The 20,650-nt window shown below is 41.6% G+C and overlaps 1 protein-coding gene and 1 long non-coding RNA gene across 2 annotated transcripts; both read right to left on the reverse strand.

Annotated features, from left to right (window-relative positions):
- Nucleotides 1-8,572: 8,572 nt before the first annotated feature.
- Nucleotides 8,573-15,314, reverse strand: LOC311093959 (Fc receptor-like protein 5). Its single transcript, XM_084131662.1, has 8 exons — nucleotides 15,086-15,314; nucleotides 14,321-14,356; nucleotides 13,462-13,734; nucleotides 13,261-13,389; nucleotides 12,551-12,712; nucleotides 12,186-12,467; nucleotides 10,276-10,518; nucleotides 8,573-10,181 (listed from the first exon to the last, which is right to left on the reverse strand). The coding sequence occupies exons 1-8, from the start codon at nucleotides 15,114-15,116 to the stop codon at nucleotides 10,036-10,038; spliced, it is 1,302 nt and encodes a 433-aa protein (XP_083987788.1). The 5' UTR covers nucleotides 15,117-15,314; the 3' UTR covers nucleotides 8,573-10,035.
- A 726-nt stretch (nucleotides 15,315-16,040) lies between these two features.
- On the reverse strand, nucleotides 16,041-19,743 carry LOC311094048. The gene is made up of 2 exons (XR_014608550.1): nucleotides 19,600-19,743; nucleotides 16,041-16,485 (listed from the first exon to the last, which is right to left on the reverse strand). It is a non-coding gene; the product is annotated as an uncharacterized lncRNA (long non-coding RNA).
- Between the last annotated feature and the right edge of the window lie 907 nt (nucleotides 19,744-20,650).

A 20,650-nucleotide genomic window follows, 5' to 3' on the forward strand; every position in this document is an offset into this window, starting at 1 on the left:
AGTTCCCTTTCAAGGGAACTCGCGTTGCGTCGAGATTGACGCTAGGGGAACGCTTCGCGTGATGATGTCTTGAAGCACATGTAAAATCAGCCCAATGGCGTGGCGGAACGTCAGATGCGGGTGACGTCACGTACCAGGAAACTATAAAGCCTGCTTGAAAACAGAGAGCGGCAGCTTCTGTGTCTTCAGTAGCGCTCTATGTGAAATCTGTCTCTGTCTATTTATTGTTGTCTTGTCACTGAAAGCAATTATGTCCAGCGAACAGTTCAGAATGTGTGTGCATCCCTGCCCGCGTTTTATTACGGGTAGGGACACTCACGTTCTGTGCATTGTTTGTTTGGGAGAGGAGCATGCCCAGTCAGCACTCGAGGGTGCTGGCTGTGTGCATTGCGAGGCGCTGTCCATGCGCTCGCTCCGATCCCGGCTGAGCTTCTTCCGGGAAGCTCGCGTCCCCCAGGGCTCGGGTCCCGCTGCTGCCGAGGCACAGCGGCGATCTCAGTCCTGGGGTTCGCAAATGGATCTATCAGCGGGGTCTGAGACGGGCTCTGCCCTATCTCAGCCCTTACCTGATAGACCCGATGTCTGTCATCAGGGTTCGGAAGCACGCGCTGCGGTTTCTTCCGCCCCGATGATAGAACAAACACTGCAATTGTCCAGTTCTGAGGAACTGGATGTTGTTAGTGTTGAGGTGAGTCTGAGGAAGCCCCACCTCAGTCTCATGCATTTGAAGAATTGCTGGATGTAGTGACGAGAGCAGTTGATAGATTATGTATTGAATGGCCATCTGATAAACAGGACGTTCGTTCAAAAAGTAAACTTGACGAACGCTTCCTGCCCTCACGTGCACAACCACAACGCCGAAATCTTCCGTTTTTCCCCGATCTCCACACCGAGGTGTCGAGATCGTGGGGGAGACCAGTTTCTTATAGAGTTTTTAATTCACAAACCACGAATTATTCTGCTATATCTGGGTATAAAGAGCATGGTTATGGGGAGATGCCGAAGGTGGAAGAGACGCTTGCGAGCTATCTCTCTCCAGCGACGGCATCTTCACTAAAAACTCCGGCGTTGCCTAATAAGCCCCTCAGAGTAACATCTTCTCTGGTGGGCAAGGCTTATTCAGCTTCTGGTCAGGCTGCAGCGTGTCTTCATACTATGTCACTGCTGCAGGCTTATCAGGCTGAATTATTGAGTGATGTGGATGAGGGCGGGGGTATTAGTCCTGAGGCTGTTGCTGAACTACGCAGAGCCACAGATCTGTCTCTCAGGGCCACCAAGGAGACCGCTAAATCAATCGGGCGGTTTATGGCAGCCCTGGTGGCCACTGAGAGGCATCTGTGGCTCAACCTCAGTGATATTAAGGACAAAGAGAAAAATGTTCTGTTAGATTCTCCCGTTTCTACACATGGTCTCTTTGGCAACGCTGTTACTGCTGCTGTTGATAAGCTTCAGGAAGCATCTAAGCAGGCAGCTGCTTTGCAAAAACTTCTCCCCCGCCGATCTTTTCATGAGGCTGCTGAGCGGGAGCAGCCTCACTCATCTAAAAAAAGCACTGAACATCGTGCAACTCAAAAACAGAGCGTGTCCGCCCGCGCTCCCCCACATAAACCACGGGGACACGGAGGGCACGCTCAAACCCAGCAGCCTTCGAGGGGTAGAACGGATCTGAGGACCGTTATTACCGCCAAGAAGGCTGCTGGGAAAAAGTCCTGACGTCCGAGGGCTCAGGACAAATGAGGGTAGTCCCCCCCGAAGTGCAGCGGTCAACACCTCTTTTTACGGTGCCCGTCTCCCTTCGGTACCCTCAGGGGACCGTTCTGCCAACCCTGCCACCTCCGGTGTTTCAGGGCGCAGCGGTCTCCGGCGAGCACATATCTCAAGGACCACCCGGAAACGTAGTGGCCTCGGGATGCCCGCCCCCTCTGAGGAGGGTGTTAGAGCAGTCCGTTCAGTCGTTCCCTGCCGGTGCGCCGCTACAGGGCGACGAGCCGACTACTCAACAGCAACAAAATCCAGAAACCAGTCTCGAGAGACTGGTACCTCTAGTAGAATCTTTGACAGCGTGGAAGCTACTGTCAAATGTTTCTCGTTGGGTCCTGCAGACCGTGGAAAAAGGGTATCAAATACAATTCAAGAAACGCCCACCTCGGTTTATGGGGGTCCTGCCCACAGTGGTGGGCCCCGAGCAGGTTCTGGTTATGGAACAGGAAGTAAACACTCTGTTAGAGAAAGGGGCCATAGAATATGTACCTCCCTCCAGCAGGGAAACCGGGTTTTACAGCCGGTACTTCATAGTTCCAAAGAAGGACGGGGGATTGCGTCCCATTTTAGATCTTCGAGTTCTGAACGAGTCAGTCATGCAGCTCAAGTTCAAAATGTTAACATTGAGACAGATCGTGCCACAGATCAGGTCCGAGGACTGGTTTGTCACAATAGATCTCAAGGACGCATATTTCCACATTTCCATCCGTCCATGTCACTGGAAGTTCCTGAGGTTTGCTTTCGGGGGCAAAGCATACCAATATCGAGTTCTTCCATTCGGCCTAGCTTTATCACCCCGCACTTTCACGAAATGCGTGGATGCAGCTCTGGCGCCTCTGCGCCTCCAGGGCATTCGCATAATGAACTACATCGACGATTGGTTGATTTTAGCTCAGTCGCATCAGTTGGCGGTTCGACATCGAGATGTCGTTCTCGCCCATATGAAAGAGTTGGGGTTACGGTTGAACGCCAAGAAGAGTGTTCTTTCTCCACTACAGAGGACCACTTTCTTAGGCGTGGTTTGGGATTCTGTGTCGATGCAGGCGCGCCTGTCACCGCCACGTATAGAGTCCATCCTTGCAGCTGTGAAAAGTGTAAAGCTAGGCCAGCTACTCACTGTCAAACAGTTCCAGAGACTGTTGGGTCTCATGGCAGCAGCTTCCAACGTGATACCTTTTGGACTACTGCACATGAGGCCCCTGCAGTGGTGGCTCAGGACCAGGGGGTTTTCCCCGAGGGGCAACCCATTTCGCACAATCAAGGTCACGCGGCGATGCTTACGTGCCCTGGTTATGTGGAAGAAACCTTGGTTCCTGTCCCAGGGCCCAGTGTTGGGAGCTCCTTGTCGTCGCAAACTGCTAACGACGGATGCTTCCCTCACGGGCTGGGGAGCGATCCTAGAGGGTCGCTCATCTCAAGGTCTGTGGGAAGACCATCATCGTTCCTGGCATATCAATCGCCTAGAGATGTTAGCTGTCTTCCGGGCTCTGAGGAGCTTTATCACAGATCTCAGGGGACACCATGTGCTAGTACATACGGACAACACTTCGGTAGTCGCCTATATAAATCACCAAGGGGGTTTGTGCTCGCGCCCATTATCCAATCTGGCACGCCATATCCTCTTGTGGTCCCAGGGGAAGTTGCTGTCTCTCAGGGCAGCCTACATCCCCGGGGTCCAGAATTTAGGAGCAGACACTCTGTCGAGACAGGGGCTGAGGCCCGGGGAATGGAGGCTCCACCCCGAGGTGGTGGAGCTGATATGGAGGGAGTTTGGCCAAGCGCAAGTGGATCTGTTTGCGTCTCGAGAGACGTCTCACTGTCCACTTTGGTTCTCCCTCACGCACCCAGCTCCTCTGGGACTGGATGCTATGGTGCAGACGTGGCCGAGGCTACGTCTGTACGCTTTTCCCCCAGTTGCTCTGCTCCCGGGAGTTCTGGAGAGAGTTCGCAGGGACCCGGTTTGCCTGCTTCTTATAGCCCCGCGCTGGCCGGGCAGAGTATGGTTTCCCGATCTTGTGTCGCTCCTCGACGGGCCTCCTCTGGAGCTACCCGTCAGGAGGGACCTTCTGTCCCAGGCGGAGGGCTCGATATTTCACCCTCGGCCAGAACTGTGGAACCTGTGGGCTTGGCCTCTGAGGGGGCCCAGCTCATAGAGTCAGGTCTCTCAACTGAGGTTGTTGAGACCATTCTACAGTCCAGAGCTCCCTCCACGAGGAAACTTTATGCCCTGAAGTGGAGAGTATTCACTTCTTGGTGTAGTGACCGTCGGTTGGACCCAGTTCACTGCCAAGTTGGTACAGTGCTGGAATTCCTGCAAGAACGGTTCACTGCAGGTCTGACCCCGTCCACTTTAAAGGTTTATGTGGCGGCCATAGGTGCTTACCACATTCCTTTGGGTGGAATGTCTGTGGGGAAGGACCCTCTGGTATCTCGTTTCCTTCGTGGCACCTGGAGGCTGAGGCCTGCAGTTCGCTCTAGGGTGCCACCGTGGGATTTGTCCATTGCCCTGCAAGGCCTTTCCCTGGCCCCCTTTGAGCCTATTGAGGAGGTTCCTGAGAAGTTTTTAACATTGAAAGCTCTGTTCCTCCTAGCCATTTCCTCTCTTAAGAGGATAGGGGACCTCCAAGCACTGTCGGTTGCCCCGTCATGCTTGGAGTTTGCTCCAGGTATGGTGAAAGCTTTTCTGCATCCAAGACCGGGCTATATCCCCAAGGTCCCCACTAACGTGGCCAGACCTATTATATTGCAGGCCTTCTGTCCTCCTCCCTTTCAGAATGCGGACCAGGAGACTAATAATTTGCTTTGCCCAGTCCGGGCATTAGACGCTTATGTCCACAGAGCTGCCCTGTAGCGTAAAAGTGATCAATTATTTGTGTGTTTTGGGTCCCCTAACAAGGGATCTCCAGTGTCTAAGCAAAGGATGAGCAAGTGGGTGGTTGAGGCCATTTCGCTTGCTTATGAGGCAGCCGGACAGCCTTCTCCTATGGCTGTCCGGTCGCACTCTACTAGGAGTATGGCGGCCTCCAAGGCCCTTATATCAGGAGTGTCCTTACAGGACGTTTGTGATGCGGCAGGCTGGTCCTCACCGCACACTTTCGTCAGATTTTACTCCTTGGACCTGGACTCTACTCCAGGGTCTCATGTTCTGTCTTCCTAGTGCTGCTCTTCGTGATTTCACACAGGACAGACATTTGTAGCTATGGTGGCGTTGGTATAGACGTTCCCCTAGCGTCAATCTCGACGCAACGCGAGTTCCCTTGAAAGGGAACGCCTCGGTTACGACTGTAACCTCGGTTCCCTGAAGAGGGAACGAGCGTTGCGTCACCTTGCCATATCTCCTTCATGCCTGTCAGCTGCTACTTCAGACTTTACGAAGCTGCCGCTCTCTGTTTTCAAGCAGGCTTTTTAGTTTCCTGGTACGTGACGTCACCCGCATCTGACGTTCCGCCACGCCATTGGGCTGATTTTACATGTGCTTCAAGACATCATCACGCGAAGCGTTCCCCTAGCGTCAATCTCGACGCAACGCTCGTTCCCTCTTCAGGGAACCGAGGTTACAGTCGTAACCGAGGCGTTATTTATGCACTTGCAGGTAGGCTAGTTCCTCCATATGACAGTTATCTGAGAGGGTTTATTCACTGTCCAGTGCAATGGAAACAAATGGACATTACAAAGTCTTATACTTTCTTTCCTTTGGAAAGTTAGAAAATGTCCACTTACTGCACATATTTCAGCCACCACTTTCTTGGGAACAGATACAAGTGTTGGTGTATTATGTAAAAGTGCACAAAAGAGGAAAACACAATGTCATTACAATGAACTACACTGGGGAAAAATGTGATCAATAACTCATGGCAAAATATTTCTACATTAACATAAGTTTATCAGTTTTCACTTTCACAAGTCAAAGCAGTCATCATTACTCAAGATTTAACAGTTGAAATGACTATACGTCCTTAATTTAATGCAGCAAAAATTATTTTACAGTGTAGGCTACTAAGATCTTTTCTTTTTTTTTCAGCCTTTTTCTTGGTTGCTTTTATAAACAGACAACCATTTATTTAACAGTGCCTTTTATAGAAGAGACTATAATATAACAAAAAAATTACCATTATGTAGAATATTTTTGTACTTCACTTTTATTTGTTCCCATGTTCTAGTGTGATGACTGACATTACAATGCACAAAGTAATTGTGCAATTATTAAAATACAAAAATATAGGCTAATAAGTGATAGAAACATCTAACATGGCCACTTCTAACGGATTTAAATTGTCTGCTACTTTTTGCCAGCCCTCTCTCCTGGCTTTTGCAGACTTTGAGGTGTTCCCTGGCGTTTTGATTAAACATTAAAATTCCGAATAAACTTCGACTAGTTCTTGCTCTGCTGAGGAGAAAAACTGACCGCGCTCTTCGGCCACGCTGAGCAGCCAATAGCAGCGTTGCTGATCAATGTTTCTACTATCGATACATATCCCCTTTTAACCAGCGCACGAACGCGCAGTTATCTCAGATAACTCAATCTTAACTCAAATACTTAGATTTATCTTGTTTGCAGACGATACAAATATTTTTGCATCGGGAGACGATTTACAACAACTGTGTCAAATTGTTACTTTGGAACTTAAACGTGTTAATACGTGGTTCAAACAAAATAAATTATCACTAAATCTGAGTAGAAGCAAAATGATGATATTTGGCAACTGTAATTCCAATGCTCAGGAAGCAATTCAGATAGATGGTGTTGTTATGGAGCGGGTGCATGAAATCAAATTCCTTGGAGTTATTATAGATGATAAAATTACTTGGAACTCTCATATTAAATATATAATCACTAAAATATCAAGAAGCATTTCAGTAATTTCAAAAGTAAAGCACATTTTAAACATCAAAGCTCTGCATACTTTATATTGTTCTCTGATCTTGCCCTATTTACATTATTGTTCAGTGGTATGGGGTAGTACTTATAAAAGCACATTAAAACCAATAGTAATGCTGCAAAAAAGAGTTATCCGATTAATTTAAAAATCATGAAGTTTTGTGACATTGTTGAGGTTCAAACAGTACAGATGCTATACAAAGTAAGGCACAAATTGTTACCAAGCCAAATACAAATAAGGTTCCAAGAACGTACTGGTTATTATGAATTACGTGAAGAATTAAACTTTAGGACTCAGAAACATAGCACAACTTTGAAAAGTTTTAGCCCTACAGTTAATGGGGTTCAATTGTGGAATGATTTAGTGATGGAGATGAAAAGATGTCCAAACATCAACCTGTTCAAATAAACTGGTATTATCTAATTGTGTAGTTAAATTTAACAGCTGACAGATATTCAACATAATTCATGTGTGAGACAGTCTAACAGAAGGACGGACAAAACCAGTCAAATATCAACTGAGTTCTGCTCATATTTTATCACCATTTTCTAAACTATAGCGAATAAACTGTGATAATGTGAGAGATGTTGAAGGCGTCTGAATATATTTTGACTGTATATTCACGTTTCACAGAAACATTAGAGCACAGTAGAGACGAGTAAACACTGACGAACTGCTCAGTTTTGGGTGAGCGAGTTCTTCAAGCGTTGATGAGATGATCTGAGTCTTACAGGCGTTAACCCCGCGCTGACGTAGAGCGGCTCAGCCGACGACTGGTCATCAGCATATATTCTTAATGTGATCGGCGAGCCCCACTGCGAAGAATCCAATTATTGGTGCACATGTAAACACAGTCACTGTTAGTGTTGAATGAGCAGGACTTGATGCGAGTTGTGTGTGTGTTCCAGATCCTGATGTGAATGTGTCTCACACACTCCTGGTTCTGCTCGCGTCTTTGCTTCTCCATCTTCTCCCACCGTGAGGAACTGAGATAACGGCACATTCACACACACACACACACACACACACACACACACACACACACACACACACACACACACACACACACAGACAGACAGACACACACACACACACACACACACACACACACCAGCTTCTAGTGCCAGACTAATCCTGCTCTTCTCCACTGGAACAAGTCAACGATGATATTTATACACACACAGCATTACAACACATGATCATCTGAGCCCTCAGATCACCAGAACATCACCAAACTATCAGGATTATGACCAAAAGTGCATTAAATCAACTGTTCTAGAGCATTCCTCTATAAACTACATGCTTTTGTATCAAATTTCATATTTATTTTTATACTAAATTTGACACCAAGTTACACTGCCACTTTATAATGTGATTTTATGGTAACTTCACACTGGTAACTTCTATAACAAAGTAAAATCTCCAGAGAAGTTATTCAACTTATTTGATATTTAGAAGGAAAAAACATTGATTAATACCTTGATTATAATCACTTATTACATATACATTGAAGCAGCAGTGGAATCCAATCCACCCCCTTCAATGCGCACACTATAAGGTTGCTAGTAGTGGTTGTATGATGTATGTATATGATTTGGTAATAGGGGAGAGCTACACTTCTCAAATTTAGACTGTCTTCCTGAATTCTTTAAACATGTTTAAAAATGATTGGTAGCTCAGGAGATGCCTGGTAAGATGTAAGGTACACTGCTCGGCTCGTAGTTTCTCATACATGATGCAATCTACAACCATATGAACATAATCAATTCCACGATTTCTCCCAACGGAGAAAAAAAGAAAACCACTGAAACTGATCTTCTCCACCGGCAAAGATTCCACTGTGTACACCCAGCAAATTTCTAGTTGATGGTGCCTTGATGCAAAATAAACCTCATGCAGTGTGAAAAGAAACATACACCAGTGGTCAGATTTTGTTTTATTCATTTTTAATGTAGAACGAGACTTAACACATAACACATTGGAAATTTAATTAGAGGTTGGTTCTTGCTAAGCATCAAAATTGCCATTACTCATATTACACATTAAATTCATATTTACATTCAGAAACCACTAGTAGGCAACATTTTCACACACCAGTGAGTCAGAACCAAAAAAACAATCACATGTGAAGTCATTGGCTTTGGATAGAAAAAAAAATGCATGTTCAGGAATTGATTAAAATGTGAGAGATTCTTTTTATCTGCATATACTAACTGTAATAATTTATGCAGATGACATAGGTCATAGTTATTTTGATCTGATTGTACAAGTAACACTGCAAGAATTAACAACAAACAGCTCTCAAACATTTTTTTCAGCATTAGTTCTTTATTTTTAAAGGGGTGGTTGATTATGATTTGACTTTTCTAACTTTAGTTAGTGTGTAATGTTGCTGTTTGAGTATAAACAACATCTGCAAAGTTACAACGCTCAAAGTTCAAAGCAAAGGGAGATATTTGCTTTTAAAGAAATCGCTTTTTAAGGACTACAACAAACGGCTGGTAGAGACTACACCACATTCCTCCCGGGTTAGTGACATCACCAACCCTAAAATTTACATAAACCCCGCCCCCTGAACACGATTTATAGATTATCATGACAGAATATGCTAATTAAAGACTAGAAGATAACTACACATCAGCTTCATAAATTCATCAACTAACCATTCAGAAATGTCCTGTTGCTTCTACATGTTGTCACTTCTTCTTGAGTCTCTCCACCATTGTCTGACTCCGGTTTGAACATAAAAGGCTAAAAGTTTTAGAAATGTTCAGTGCATGTGTGTGTGAGTGCAAGCTCTTTAAGCTCCGCCCCCTGTGGGGAGCAGCAGCTCATTTGCATTTAAAGCAACAGACACAAAATGGTGCGTTTTTCCTCACCCTCAAAAACTGACAATTTTAACATGCTATATAAAAAATATCTGTGGGGTATTTTGAGCTAAAACTTCACACACACACTCTGGGGACATCAGAGACTTATTTCACATCTTGTGAAAAGGGCATTACCACCCCTTTAAAGAAGAAACATGAAAAGTTAAACATGATGTTGTCACTAAAACACTTTTTTTTTTTTTACAGTAAGCACGCTCTGCCCAAGATTGTGAATGAGATAGTGAGTGATTCCAGGAAGCATGGAAGTTTTCTTGGTTTAAAATCAGATAGAAGTTTCTTCTTCTTCAACAGATATAACTGTTAAATACACACAAAATATTTTACTTAAGCTAGGTTTGTTCATCTCTCACTGTATTGGTTTCTCAACAAAGGTATGCTAAAGGACAGATTCAAATGAATTGATTTGTATTGTCACAATACCTCCAGATAGCAAGCAAAAGAAAGCTGTCACAATTGGCCAATTAAATATGGGTAGCCTAATGTTGATTATGATTTCTAATAAATCACTCAGGTGTTTTTCCTCTCATTTTGCAGCATTTGTAAATCAGTACGACTGTCACTATCAGATATGGACAAGCTGCCAGTGCAGAACTGAGTATGTGGAGGACAGAGATCTGAGAGTCTGAATGAGACCCTGAAGAATGAGACCCTGAAAAAGAGACACACAAACACTTGATCATGCACTATATCTGAACGAGGGCATATGAAGAAATAAATCAGCTCACAGTTTCATTGACTCTCACCTCTGACTGAGATCCAGCTCTTGGGAGACTCTCCTGTCTCTGGGTGTTTGCAGGAGTAGAAACCCTCATGTGACTGTGAGACAGTAGGGATGATCATCTCTGTAGTTTGACTCTGGATGAGTGATCCATCTTTATAGAAATCAGCTCTGAGTTTTGGTGGGCTTATATATGGATAAAAACAGCGTAGAGTCAGATTATCTCCTTCAGTCACAGGATGAACAGGACTCTCCAGAATCACACCAACTACAGAAACACAGGAGACATGCAATGTTTGCAAATAGTCAGAAGAGCTGATTGCGTTGGGAAGCTTTCACTGTTTTGCTGACAACACTCAACTGTATTTCCAAACGGTTACATTGTCTTCTAAAGTTAAGCACTTGGGTGTTATGTTTGATAGCAATCTTTCTTTTGATAATCCCATTGTCAGTGTTAACAGTCTTTTTTTTTCACCTAGAAATGTTGCCAAACTATGACATATACTGTCTAATGGTGAAAAACGAATTAATTCGTTCATGATCTCAATACTAGATTATGATAATGCTTTGTTGGATAGATGTCACGCAGGCTCTAGGAGCTCCCTTACTAAATCCTAGAAATATGATCACATCAGCACCATTTTAACATCTCTAAATTTGATTTAGACTAAAATTGAATTAGACTGAACGATAATTTTTCAAGTGCTTCATTTGTTGTGTTGTTTGTCTTGGCAGCAGTTATCTTGTCGCAAATATTTAACCTCGCGCTGTTGGCATCTAGTCTAGTGAAATGTAGCCACACTTTTGATCTTTTCCACATCTACATCAATGGGGGTTGGGGCGCTTACACGGTGTCCTAACCAGTCGCGATGCGATAAGATTCCAGCGACAAATTCTAGACAAAAAGTGTCTGTCCACACTGGACTGAAGATGCATCAAAATCAATCAAATCCCAAAGCCAATCAGAGCAGCGTGTGGGCGGCGTCTCGCGGCGAGTGCACAGCACCAGAGAGTGATGTTGACGGCACTGGCAAGAAAATAGATAAGTAGGCCTAGGCTACATAATCAAATTCACAAATATTACACCATTTAAACTATATTAAAAATACATAGGCTGAGTTAGTAAAATAATCTTTGTCAAAAAATACACTTGTTTGTTCACAGTTTGAACGTTCCTGTTTCCATTTGTTTAATTTCAAGATCTGAGGTGAATTATCCATTGCTACAAAGCTGGAGCACTAAATGATATTCAAAGTCACATTGCATGCTTTTAACATTAAATAAAGCACATAAACAGTAGCCTACCATTATCATTGCCACACTTTGTGTTTGTTGTTCCAGCCGCGATGTTGCAGAAAAATAGAAACTGTTTCTAAAATAGAATCGTCACGTGTCGCCGTCGCGGCTGGTTAGGACAAACACTATTAAAATGGAAAAGATACCTTTTATCGCGTGTCGTGGCGTCGCGTGTAGTTAGGACATGGTGTTACACACCAGTCTCATGTGTGAGCCACGTCTCTGAGCGTAACCGCCATAAAATAGTGTTTTTCCTTGATGCCTCACAATGGTTCTGGCCACAGGCAATCAATGCTGCATGCTTATGGCTCACTGACTTACCCCTTAAGTAATGAAATTTGGTACTGAATGACAAGACATTTTTTAATACTCAATGGTATTGAGGCAATTTGGTCAGTGCCTAAAAAGTATCGAGCTCTAATATTGACTGTATAACAACATTTATTATTATAATAGATTTACAGTATAATCGTAATAAATTACATCAATACACAGTTATTTTTACATATAGGCCTAGTTATTTTAGACAAACCTTCAAAAAGGTTGAAGATCCCTGATCTAATGCTTCCTGCACCAATCTGCGTATGCATTGTTTGTAACATACCAGTGAAATGAATAAATATGGAAATAAAGACTCACTGTGTACAGTGATATTAACATGCTGATATGTCTCTCCAGATTCAGACTGACACCAGTAAACTCCAGTGTCTGATGGGACAGTGGATCTGATTGTACATGTAGATCCTGTTTGTGATCCCCACACTGATGATGGACATTCTTCCAGCCGACCGCTGTCTGTGTATCTTCTCACTGTCCATCCATCAGAGTTACTCTGGTCCTCACAGCTCAGAGCGAGAGAGACAGATGTGAAGTGTTGAGTTCTGCTGGGACTGATGATCAGAGACACTGGAGGAGAAACACCTGACAAGACAATTACAGCTAGAATTTGGAAGTGTTAAATTTGAGTTTCAAAACTCTCTTTTTCAAAAATGAAAAATACTCACCAGTGACCCACAGTGGTTGTGTGTTGCTGTAAACGGCTGTTTTATCTCTCTCTGCTCTGCACACATAAACTCCAGTGTGATTTAGATCAGCAGAACTGACAGTGTACTTTCCTCCAGCTCCTCTGCTGCTGTCTGAGAGGAGCTCATAATGATTCCCGATCCCTGTATGAAGTCAGAATGTTAGGATGTCATCTTAAAGGCACCAGATCTCTGGCACTATTGCAAGAGTTTGGGGTAGAATGTTATTGATGTAATCCTTAGTCAGGTTGACTTGAATAAACCCAGTTATATCATGGTCTGGGTGAATACTCGTTTCTGATTGGCTGCAGGGTGTCTGTTAAAAAGTGATAGAGGACACCTAGTAAAGGAGTTCTGGTGAAACTGACTGTTTACCGTTCGAGATTAATAAATAAATGCGCTGGCTACATCAGCTGTGAGTAACCATAGCAACAGGCAGTCATCAGCTGTGAGTAACCATAGCAACAGGCAGTCAAAGTATCCGTTTACAATTTATCGTATCAAAACAAAACTGAATGGTTCTACGAGCTGAGCGGACTATAAATATCTCCGAAACCAAGTTATTGTTTGTAAAAACTTTAGATTTGATAAAAACTTTGCCGTCGTCCATTAATACCTGACAATGGACACCTCGTCGGCCATTAACCCTTACTTAATTTAGATGTTATCAGATGAAGCACATTATAACTGACCTGGGCCAGTTACAGTGAACCAGCTGAATGTCCAGCCTGTAGAGGAGCCGTTAACCTCACAGATCAGAGTCACCGGATCTCCTTCAGTCAACCACTTCTGAGGAGAAACACTTAAAACTGCTCTGGGAACTGAAATAGAGACATCACTCATTGATAACATGTTAAACTTGTGTGTGTTTATGAAGAGATGTTCAAACTCACCTGATACTGTCAGTGTAACTTCATCACTGATGTTTGATCTGCGTGATCCTTCAGTCTCTGTCCCATTACAGGAGTATTTACCGGCGTCAGACTCAGTAACAGAACTGAATGTGTGTTCCTGTCGTTCACTGAAAACACTGACTGAACCGTCTTTATACCAGTTGTACCTCCAGCTAGTGACTCCTTCATCATATATGTCACATCTGAGAGTGACTGAGTCTCCTCTGAATACATGATGATCAGGTTTAATGGTCACTTTGGGTTTTGGTCTTTCTGTAAACCAATAACAATTCACAATGAAAACAATGTGCTTTTTTAATGTATAAATATACTTTTTGCAAAATATACTTGCTGAATCAGGTTAGACTTTAGTGTTGTTCTCCACACCTACATGTTGCTATACAGCAGTTTTGTTGATGTTAAAAATGTTGATGTTAGATAAACTAGAATACTACTGTTTCTGACCAGTAGGTGTTGCTGTCACCAAACCAATGAGGACTAAATCTTCTTCTTTTTTTATAGTAAAAAAAGTGTTACAGAGATGCCTGCATTATGACTTACAGCTTTTTAATGACACGTCAGCTTTGCTAGGCTGTAAACGGCGGCCATGAAAATCGACAGTGGTTGTGAAAAACAGTTCACAATTCACATATTAGACTTCAGAAACGGAAATCATCTGTTCTGTCTCAAGACTCCAGTAATATACAATATTTGTGAATAATAGACTGACAATGTTAAAAAAGGCAACGTTGTTAGATAGACAATAAGGTGTATTTAGTCCTATAAATGTAACACTAATATTTTTCAGCTGGCTTGAAACAGTTAGTGTTGATGAAATGTATAAATCAAATATAATCACCTTTAGTGTGTCCAGAGTGGATGTTTGAAATCAGCACTAAAAACACAAAGAGAAAAACTTTTTTTCTCAAAGATCTTTTTCAGACATATTATAACAGTAGCCTACAGTATATGCTTGTGAAACACCATTATAAGCTCAAATGTTCTTATTTTTCGTGAGGCTTGTCTACTTTGTCTAGAGCTAAATTCGTCTGTATGAGTGCAGATGATGAATTTATTTGATAGATTTAGCTATGCAGAGAAAACTGTTTAGGGAACTTCAAGCCAACACTCTGATCACAAACAGAGGAATGAAAATAAACTGCCTCTGTGTCTCATTCACATCAAATGCAAACACTTAATGCAATAAAACGGCTTATAACTGTATCTTACACTTAATGAATTAAACCTAAATTGCAAAACTGTTGATAAATATACTGCAATTTTGCAAGATTATATAAATATAAAACTGTTTTAACCAATGTATAAGCAACTGAATGTTGACATCATTGCCGAGATAAATGTATTTGCAATTACTGTCAACCACAGGACCAAACTGAAAGTAAATAAATTAAACAAAACACTGAAAAGATGCAAAAAAATTCAACATGAGAAAATTTTTTTAAAAAATTGTTGCATTGCGTCTAAATAACATCAGTCCATTTATTCTGGAAATACATTTGTAATCCAGTGCCTTAGTGAAGTTTCATGTTGGATAAAGCTATCTGTCATATTAAATATAATGTAATGTAAAATTCACTGACATACAGAGAAAAAAAATACTCACAGAGCAGAAGAGGAAGTTGCCTGAACTCCATACCGACTGAATAATGACAGATGGTTGAAGACACAGACTGTTAAAACCTTTAGACACCAAAAGAGTTTCTACTGACGTTCTTTCATGTAATAATAGTACTGGCTTTAATAACAAATCCATGTAATTAAAAATAAAAGCAGAAAGTAGTGAAAACTGCTTGGTTCACAGAAACCACACCACAAGTATTGCATAATCTGCGGCAACAGAAGTAAAAGTTAAAAGTTGCCCAATTCTGCTGTGTGCCGTTCACAAAACTCTGAAAAACTCAAAACCCTTGCCTGAACTCATCTCATCTTTAACCAGATCTCTGATACTGGGTGATTTACAGTATGCCTGTACCTGTGAACTGTTTAATATTCATATACCAGAACCATAGTGTGTCCGTGAATTTAGTTAGAATAAAATTAAAGTTAGAATATTATGCCCACTTGTATGAACGGCTAATAGAATTAGAAATGAGCAAACATTTTACAATCAGCATCTGTTGCTGAGCTGTTATGGGAACAGTGTGATCGTAGTGAACCGCACACAAATAACACCTGTGGGAAATGCAACAGAAAGCACTGGATAAACTTCACATAACTAAATTAATAACATAATTATCTGACTACTATAATTCCTAGGTCTGAGATCTCATTTCTGCATTCTTCAATGTTCCAGTCCTTCATTATTTCTGAATAGCCTTATTATATATATATAAACTCCTATTTGTATTCCAGATAATCATTGGAATTAAGAGATTAAAACCTTCATGAATGAGTAAGACATCACTTCTGCAAGCACATAACTAAACCATTCTATAAATAAATGTCTTGTTCTTTGTTGTCTATGTAGCGCCCCCTAGTGCTAACCAATACCAGAACAACTAACATCTATCTAGGTCCGGGGTGTGGTCTGCCTTGAGTGACTCACAAAAGAGTTAGTATTGAGTTGAACAGTTGACAGTTTTATTGCATCAGGGAACAAAACAATGATCACAGTACTATAATGTACCAAGAATGAAAATAAAATAAAACAAAAATAGAGCTCTTTCAGTAATAAAAGAAAAAGAAAATGTCCGTGTGAGCTGACACTTCAGCTCAATGCTCCTTTAAGATGAGGAGTATGAAATTGAGTTCAGAGTTCAGTTCCTGGTCCTTTTGTGTGTGTGTGTGTGTATAAAGTTCAGTACTACTACCCGGGTAGAGTTAATAGCGTAAGTGTATTCTTATCTGTATCCTGTCTAAACGAAACTAGTCCGACGTCCTCGGTGGCTGGTCCCGCGGCTGGCCACACCGTTCTCACGACCATCCACCGTCACTCTGGGCTGGGCTCGCCATCTGTGATTCGTCTATTTCTCTCGTAGTGATCAAAATAACAAAAAAAACAGCCTACACAAGCAGTGTAAAGTAGTAAGTTATTCTGTTCTATTTCTCCATTTCCAACATGAGATCTCATTAACTTAATTATGTCATTTAGTGCATTTTACAGCGTATGACCAATGGCTAAAGACATACCTTGCTTACTGTAAAATGAATTACCACATGTAATGGCAACTGGTATTTAGCACTAAATACATATGAACTTCTATACATCACAATTTGCACTTAACATTGACAAATTAATTATTTATCATCACATTTATATGTAACATCCTTTTTCCTTAGCTGCTTTTAGGGTAACACACATCTTAATATTAACGCTTTTCAACATGAATTGAATTAAATTATCAGTGCTAACACATTTAACATTGTAATAAACCAAATCAAACACTGTAGTTGGCTACAAATAATTAGTGTGCCATTAGTATTTAACTCCATTAACTAAATGTTTTAATACCAACAAAAATGAATGTATTGCACTTTAGTTTCAAACACTTCAACCAAGCTATAAATCCTCCTTAATACAATGCAAACTATTAGCTTGGCACTTAGCCATCAATGATTAAAGGGGTCATGACATGAGAAACCAAATTTGCCTTGATCTTTTGGTATATAAGAGGTCTTTGTACCATTAAAACATCCTGCAAGTTTCATAGCTTAAAGTGTAAGTTGCAGGTTAACCACCACAGTCAATTAATGTGTAAATTAAAGTGCTCTATATGAATATATTTAATTATTTCTGTCTTAAAATGCGTTAAAATAACATTTATTGGGGTTTCTTCAAAGGTAGCGTGTTTTTTCAGTAACTGGTGATGATGTCATAAGAGCAACTCGCAACCCATACTCCGCTAGATTCCCACTGTATTATGGCTATTTGGAGAACGACTGAGGATGTGAGAAACCATCAAATTCTTTATGGACCACAGCCCTACAATTTTTAACTGGTCAGGCGTGAGAGAGGGGACCCATGGCACTCAAAGAGTTATTAATGCTTGGGTTGGCCAGGTGTCCTGGTGAGTAGCTACGTTAGAGCTAGTCTAGGCTAGCCTGGTGCAAACTTAACCCGGATAATATAAGGGAACAAGCCAGTCTTTTCAAAAAATTCAAAGACATTATTAACTTACATGGTGTCAGTCCAAATCAGAGCTGTAGAGATGCACACACTGCACAGGCACCAATCGCTAGTCTCATCGACGCCTCAAACGTCATGTAATACCCTTCCTCAATCCACGCTATTTCTCACGATTTAATTAGCGATGTTTATTGTCAGAAAAGAAAAAGAGAGATCGATGTGCCAATCACTGTGTTTGTGTGGGCTATGCCACCCAGTTGAATCAGCAGTGGAGAGTATGTGCTGCCGTGAGGTGAACGCGTTCTGGAGTTTAGTGGAACAGCTCGACCTGCGACCGGCTGATCTGACGTGCCTGAACCCGGTGCCTGAACCCGGTGCCTGAACCCGTTTGTTTTGCGAATAGCTTATTCTCATTTCAGGCAGGATCACGGTCCCCTTGAAGTCAGCACACACGAGTATGTTTACAGTTGAGTTATTTTATCCATAATTTTTTTTATCAAATAAAACATACAACCAACTTTTCTGTAGTTATGTAAGGCATCTATAGCTATGACTGTGCCGGTAACTCTACTAGTGAGTTCCTCTTATGACGTCACGCCCCATCTAGTGGAAGGGAGCGGTTAAAACCACTGTTAAAAGTGCCAACTTTTCATATTATAATCAGCATTTTGGTATAAAAAACAATGGTGGGCGGTTCTTATCTTTATGTTTAATAAACACATTGCATTATCTTCGTGAAAAATTGAACCTGCAATTTACACTTTAAGACGTCCTCCCCATTATAAACGAATCATTTATTAATCAACAAGCTCTAAATACAGTTCGTTCTGGATCCACGGTACGAAGTGACGTAGCAGTCGTTTGCATATGACCGCCTCCAGCGTAGACAACTACGCTTCAAGCGCAAGATAACTACCTCATTTCATCATCGCATCTGTCACGCGCTTCACATGTGTTCAGTCGACATGCAGCGAGTGGGTCTGTTTACAAGAAGATTGCGATGTCACGCAGATGTGCTGTTCCTGGCTGTGGACAAACAACATGTTTGAATAATATACGCTGCTGATGTGCTGAAAGATCCAGACGTCAGGGGAAGATGGATGCAGTGACGTCCCAGTCACGGCAGTGTTCATTTAAGCGTGTGTTCTCCACATTTCAAGGATGAGTGACAGTTGAGAACAATCGCAGTTTGATGCTGGCTTTGCCAGAAAACTTTTGTACAAGATAAGGCCGTGTGGACTATTCTGGGCTCAACAACGACGACGCAAACTGTAAGTAATGTAGGCTATTTAAAACTTTTTTAAAACGTTAATTGCAGTTTAATTCATTATGAATAATCACCGTGTTTTTACTTAGTTTAGCCTACCTATTGTTTCCATGACCGTCATGTTCATGCCCCGTAGGCTATTAAAAGATGTAGGCTGTCAAACTGACAAAATAGTTTCACACTTTCTATGTGGACGGGCTGATGCATTCTTAGTTGTGTTGATGGTTCATTTCCTCTGATTCCGACTCAAACATCATCGCAATCGCCATCGCCTCGCACGCATCACCCGTTACTATGGTAACGGTAAACACAGCTCTGCAAAATCCGCACGTTTTGACAAGGAGGCGTTAACAATTGATGCATAGGCACTGACGTTATCCAATCATAACAGTGGGCGTTAACACTGAACTCTTAAAGGGGAAACACCCCCAAAACAGACTGTTTGAATCAGAGGATGAGAAACAGGGTGGGAAAAGGTCATAAATCACTCAATTTTAAACGTTTTTTGTCCAAAAAACTATAGTAATACTATAATTGCACCTAAGGGAACATAATAAAAGAAAAGAAAAAAACATGCCATGACCCCTTTAATTGTTAGCGATTAGCTAGCGATCTTTTGAGAGCATAAATACAATGATACAATATGCACCAAAGTACACTGAAACATTAGACAACAGTCTTATAACCCCGATTGTTTTTTTATGTTAAGTATCTGAACTTTACAGTGATTTTTTCTGCTCACTGAGGTTAGCAACAGGCTAGCAAAAGAAATGTTTAAACTCACCGGAGTTTCAAACAGCAACAACCCGACTGAGGCTGCTCCTCTCGTGCTCACAGTTGATGCTCTACTAATAAAGGAGCTTATCAGTGTATACGTGTATATAATCAAAGTTTCACACTATTATGTTGCGTTACATACCAGCAATTGTTCACAGCTTACACGCGGTTTCAGGAAGAGATCTACCAAAACATGAAAACTGCGCGTAGCACTCTCTACCAATCCTGATACAGTCTGTTTATGACGCTCTAATGTATTGCACTCTCTGGTGGGGAAAACATAGAACTACACCTCTAAACAACATGGTTTTAGTAGCCCTATGTTTCATATGGGTTACATCTACATTTACATTTCTAGCATTAGTATTAAAGGTGTCATGAACTGTTCTCTGAGGCCCACTTATAGCAAGATTATAGAAATATTTTTTTAATGAAAAACATCATTATTTAGAAGTAATAGGTTATTTTCTATCCTGTTTTTACTCTCTCTTTGAAACACTCTGTTTTGGTGGATGTGGCCTAAAAAAGGACACCCAGAAATTATTTTTATACATTAAAAAAAAAAAACTCACAAAATGATATGATCACACTTCCTTTTCCTTAGGTTTCTATAGAACTGAGGAGGAATTGAGAGGAATGATATGTCTTTGTAGTTTTTTAAATATGCTTATATATATTAATTATCTTAACCTGATTGCGTAATATTTGAATGGTTGTTGCATTACTATTTTTACACTTCTATCGTTTATCACTATCACATTTGAATCTGTTACCACACCTCTTACAGCATGAACTTCTTGGAAGTTATGACATCCAAAAAGTCAAAAAAAAAAACATTCATGTTTTTTTAACATTACTGAGGTGTGAAGCAGGGCACGAGTGCTAATGAGAGACAGATCTCAGCGCCACACACAAGTCTCACAGATATAAAGAAGACATTTCATTCTACCGAACTAACCGCAAGTGCTGAATTACTCACTCACACAGGTCCGTTTATTTGACATGTTAAACTTGTGAGGGAACGCAGCGCTGTTTCACTTGGTCTAACGTTACACTAA

This window comes from Abramis brama (assembly GCF_963993115.1).
Source record: "Abramis brama genome assembly, chromosome: 12".
Lineage (NCBI taxonomy): Eukaryota > Metazoa > Chordata > Actinopteri > Cypriniformes > Leuciscidae > Abramis > Abramis brama.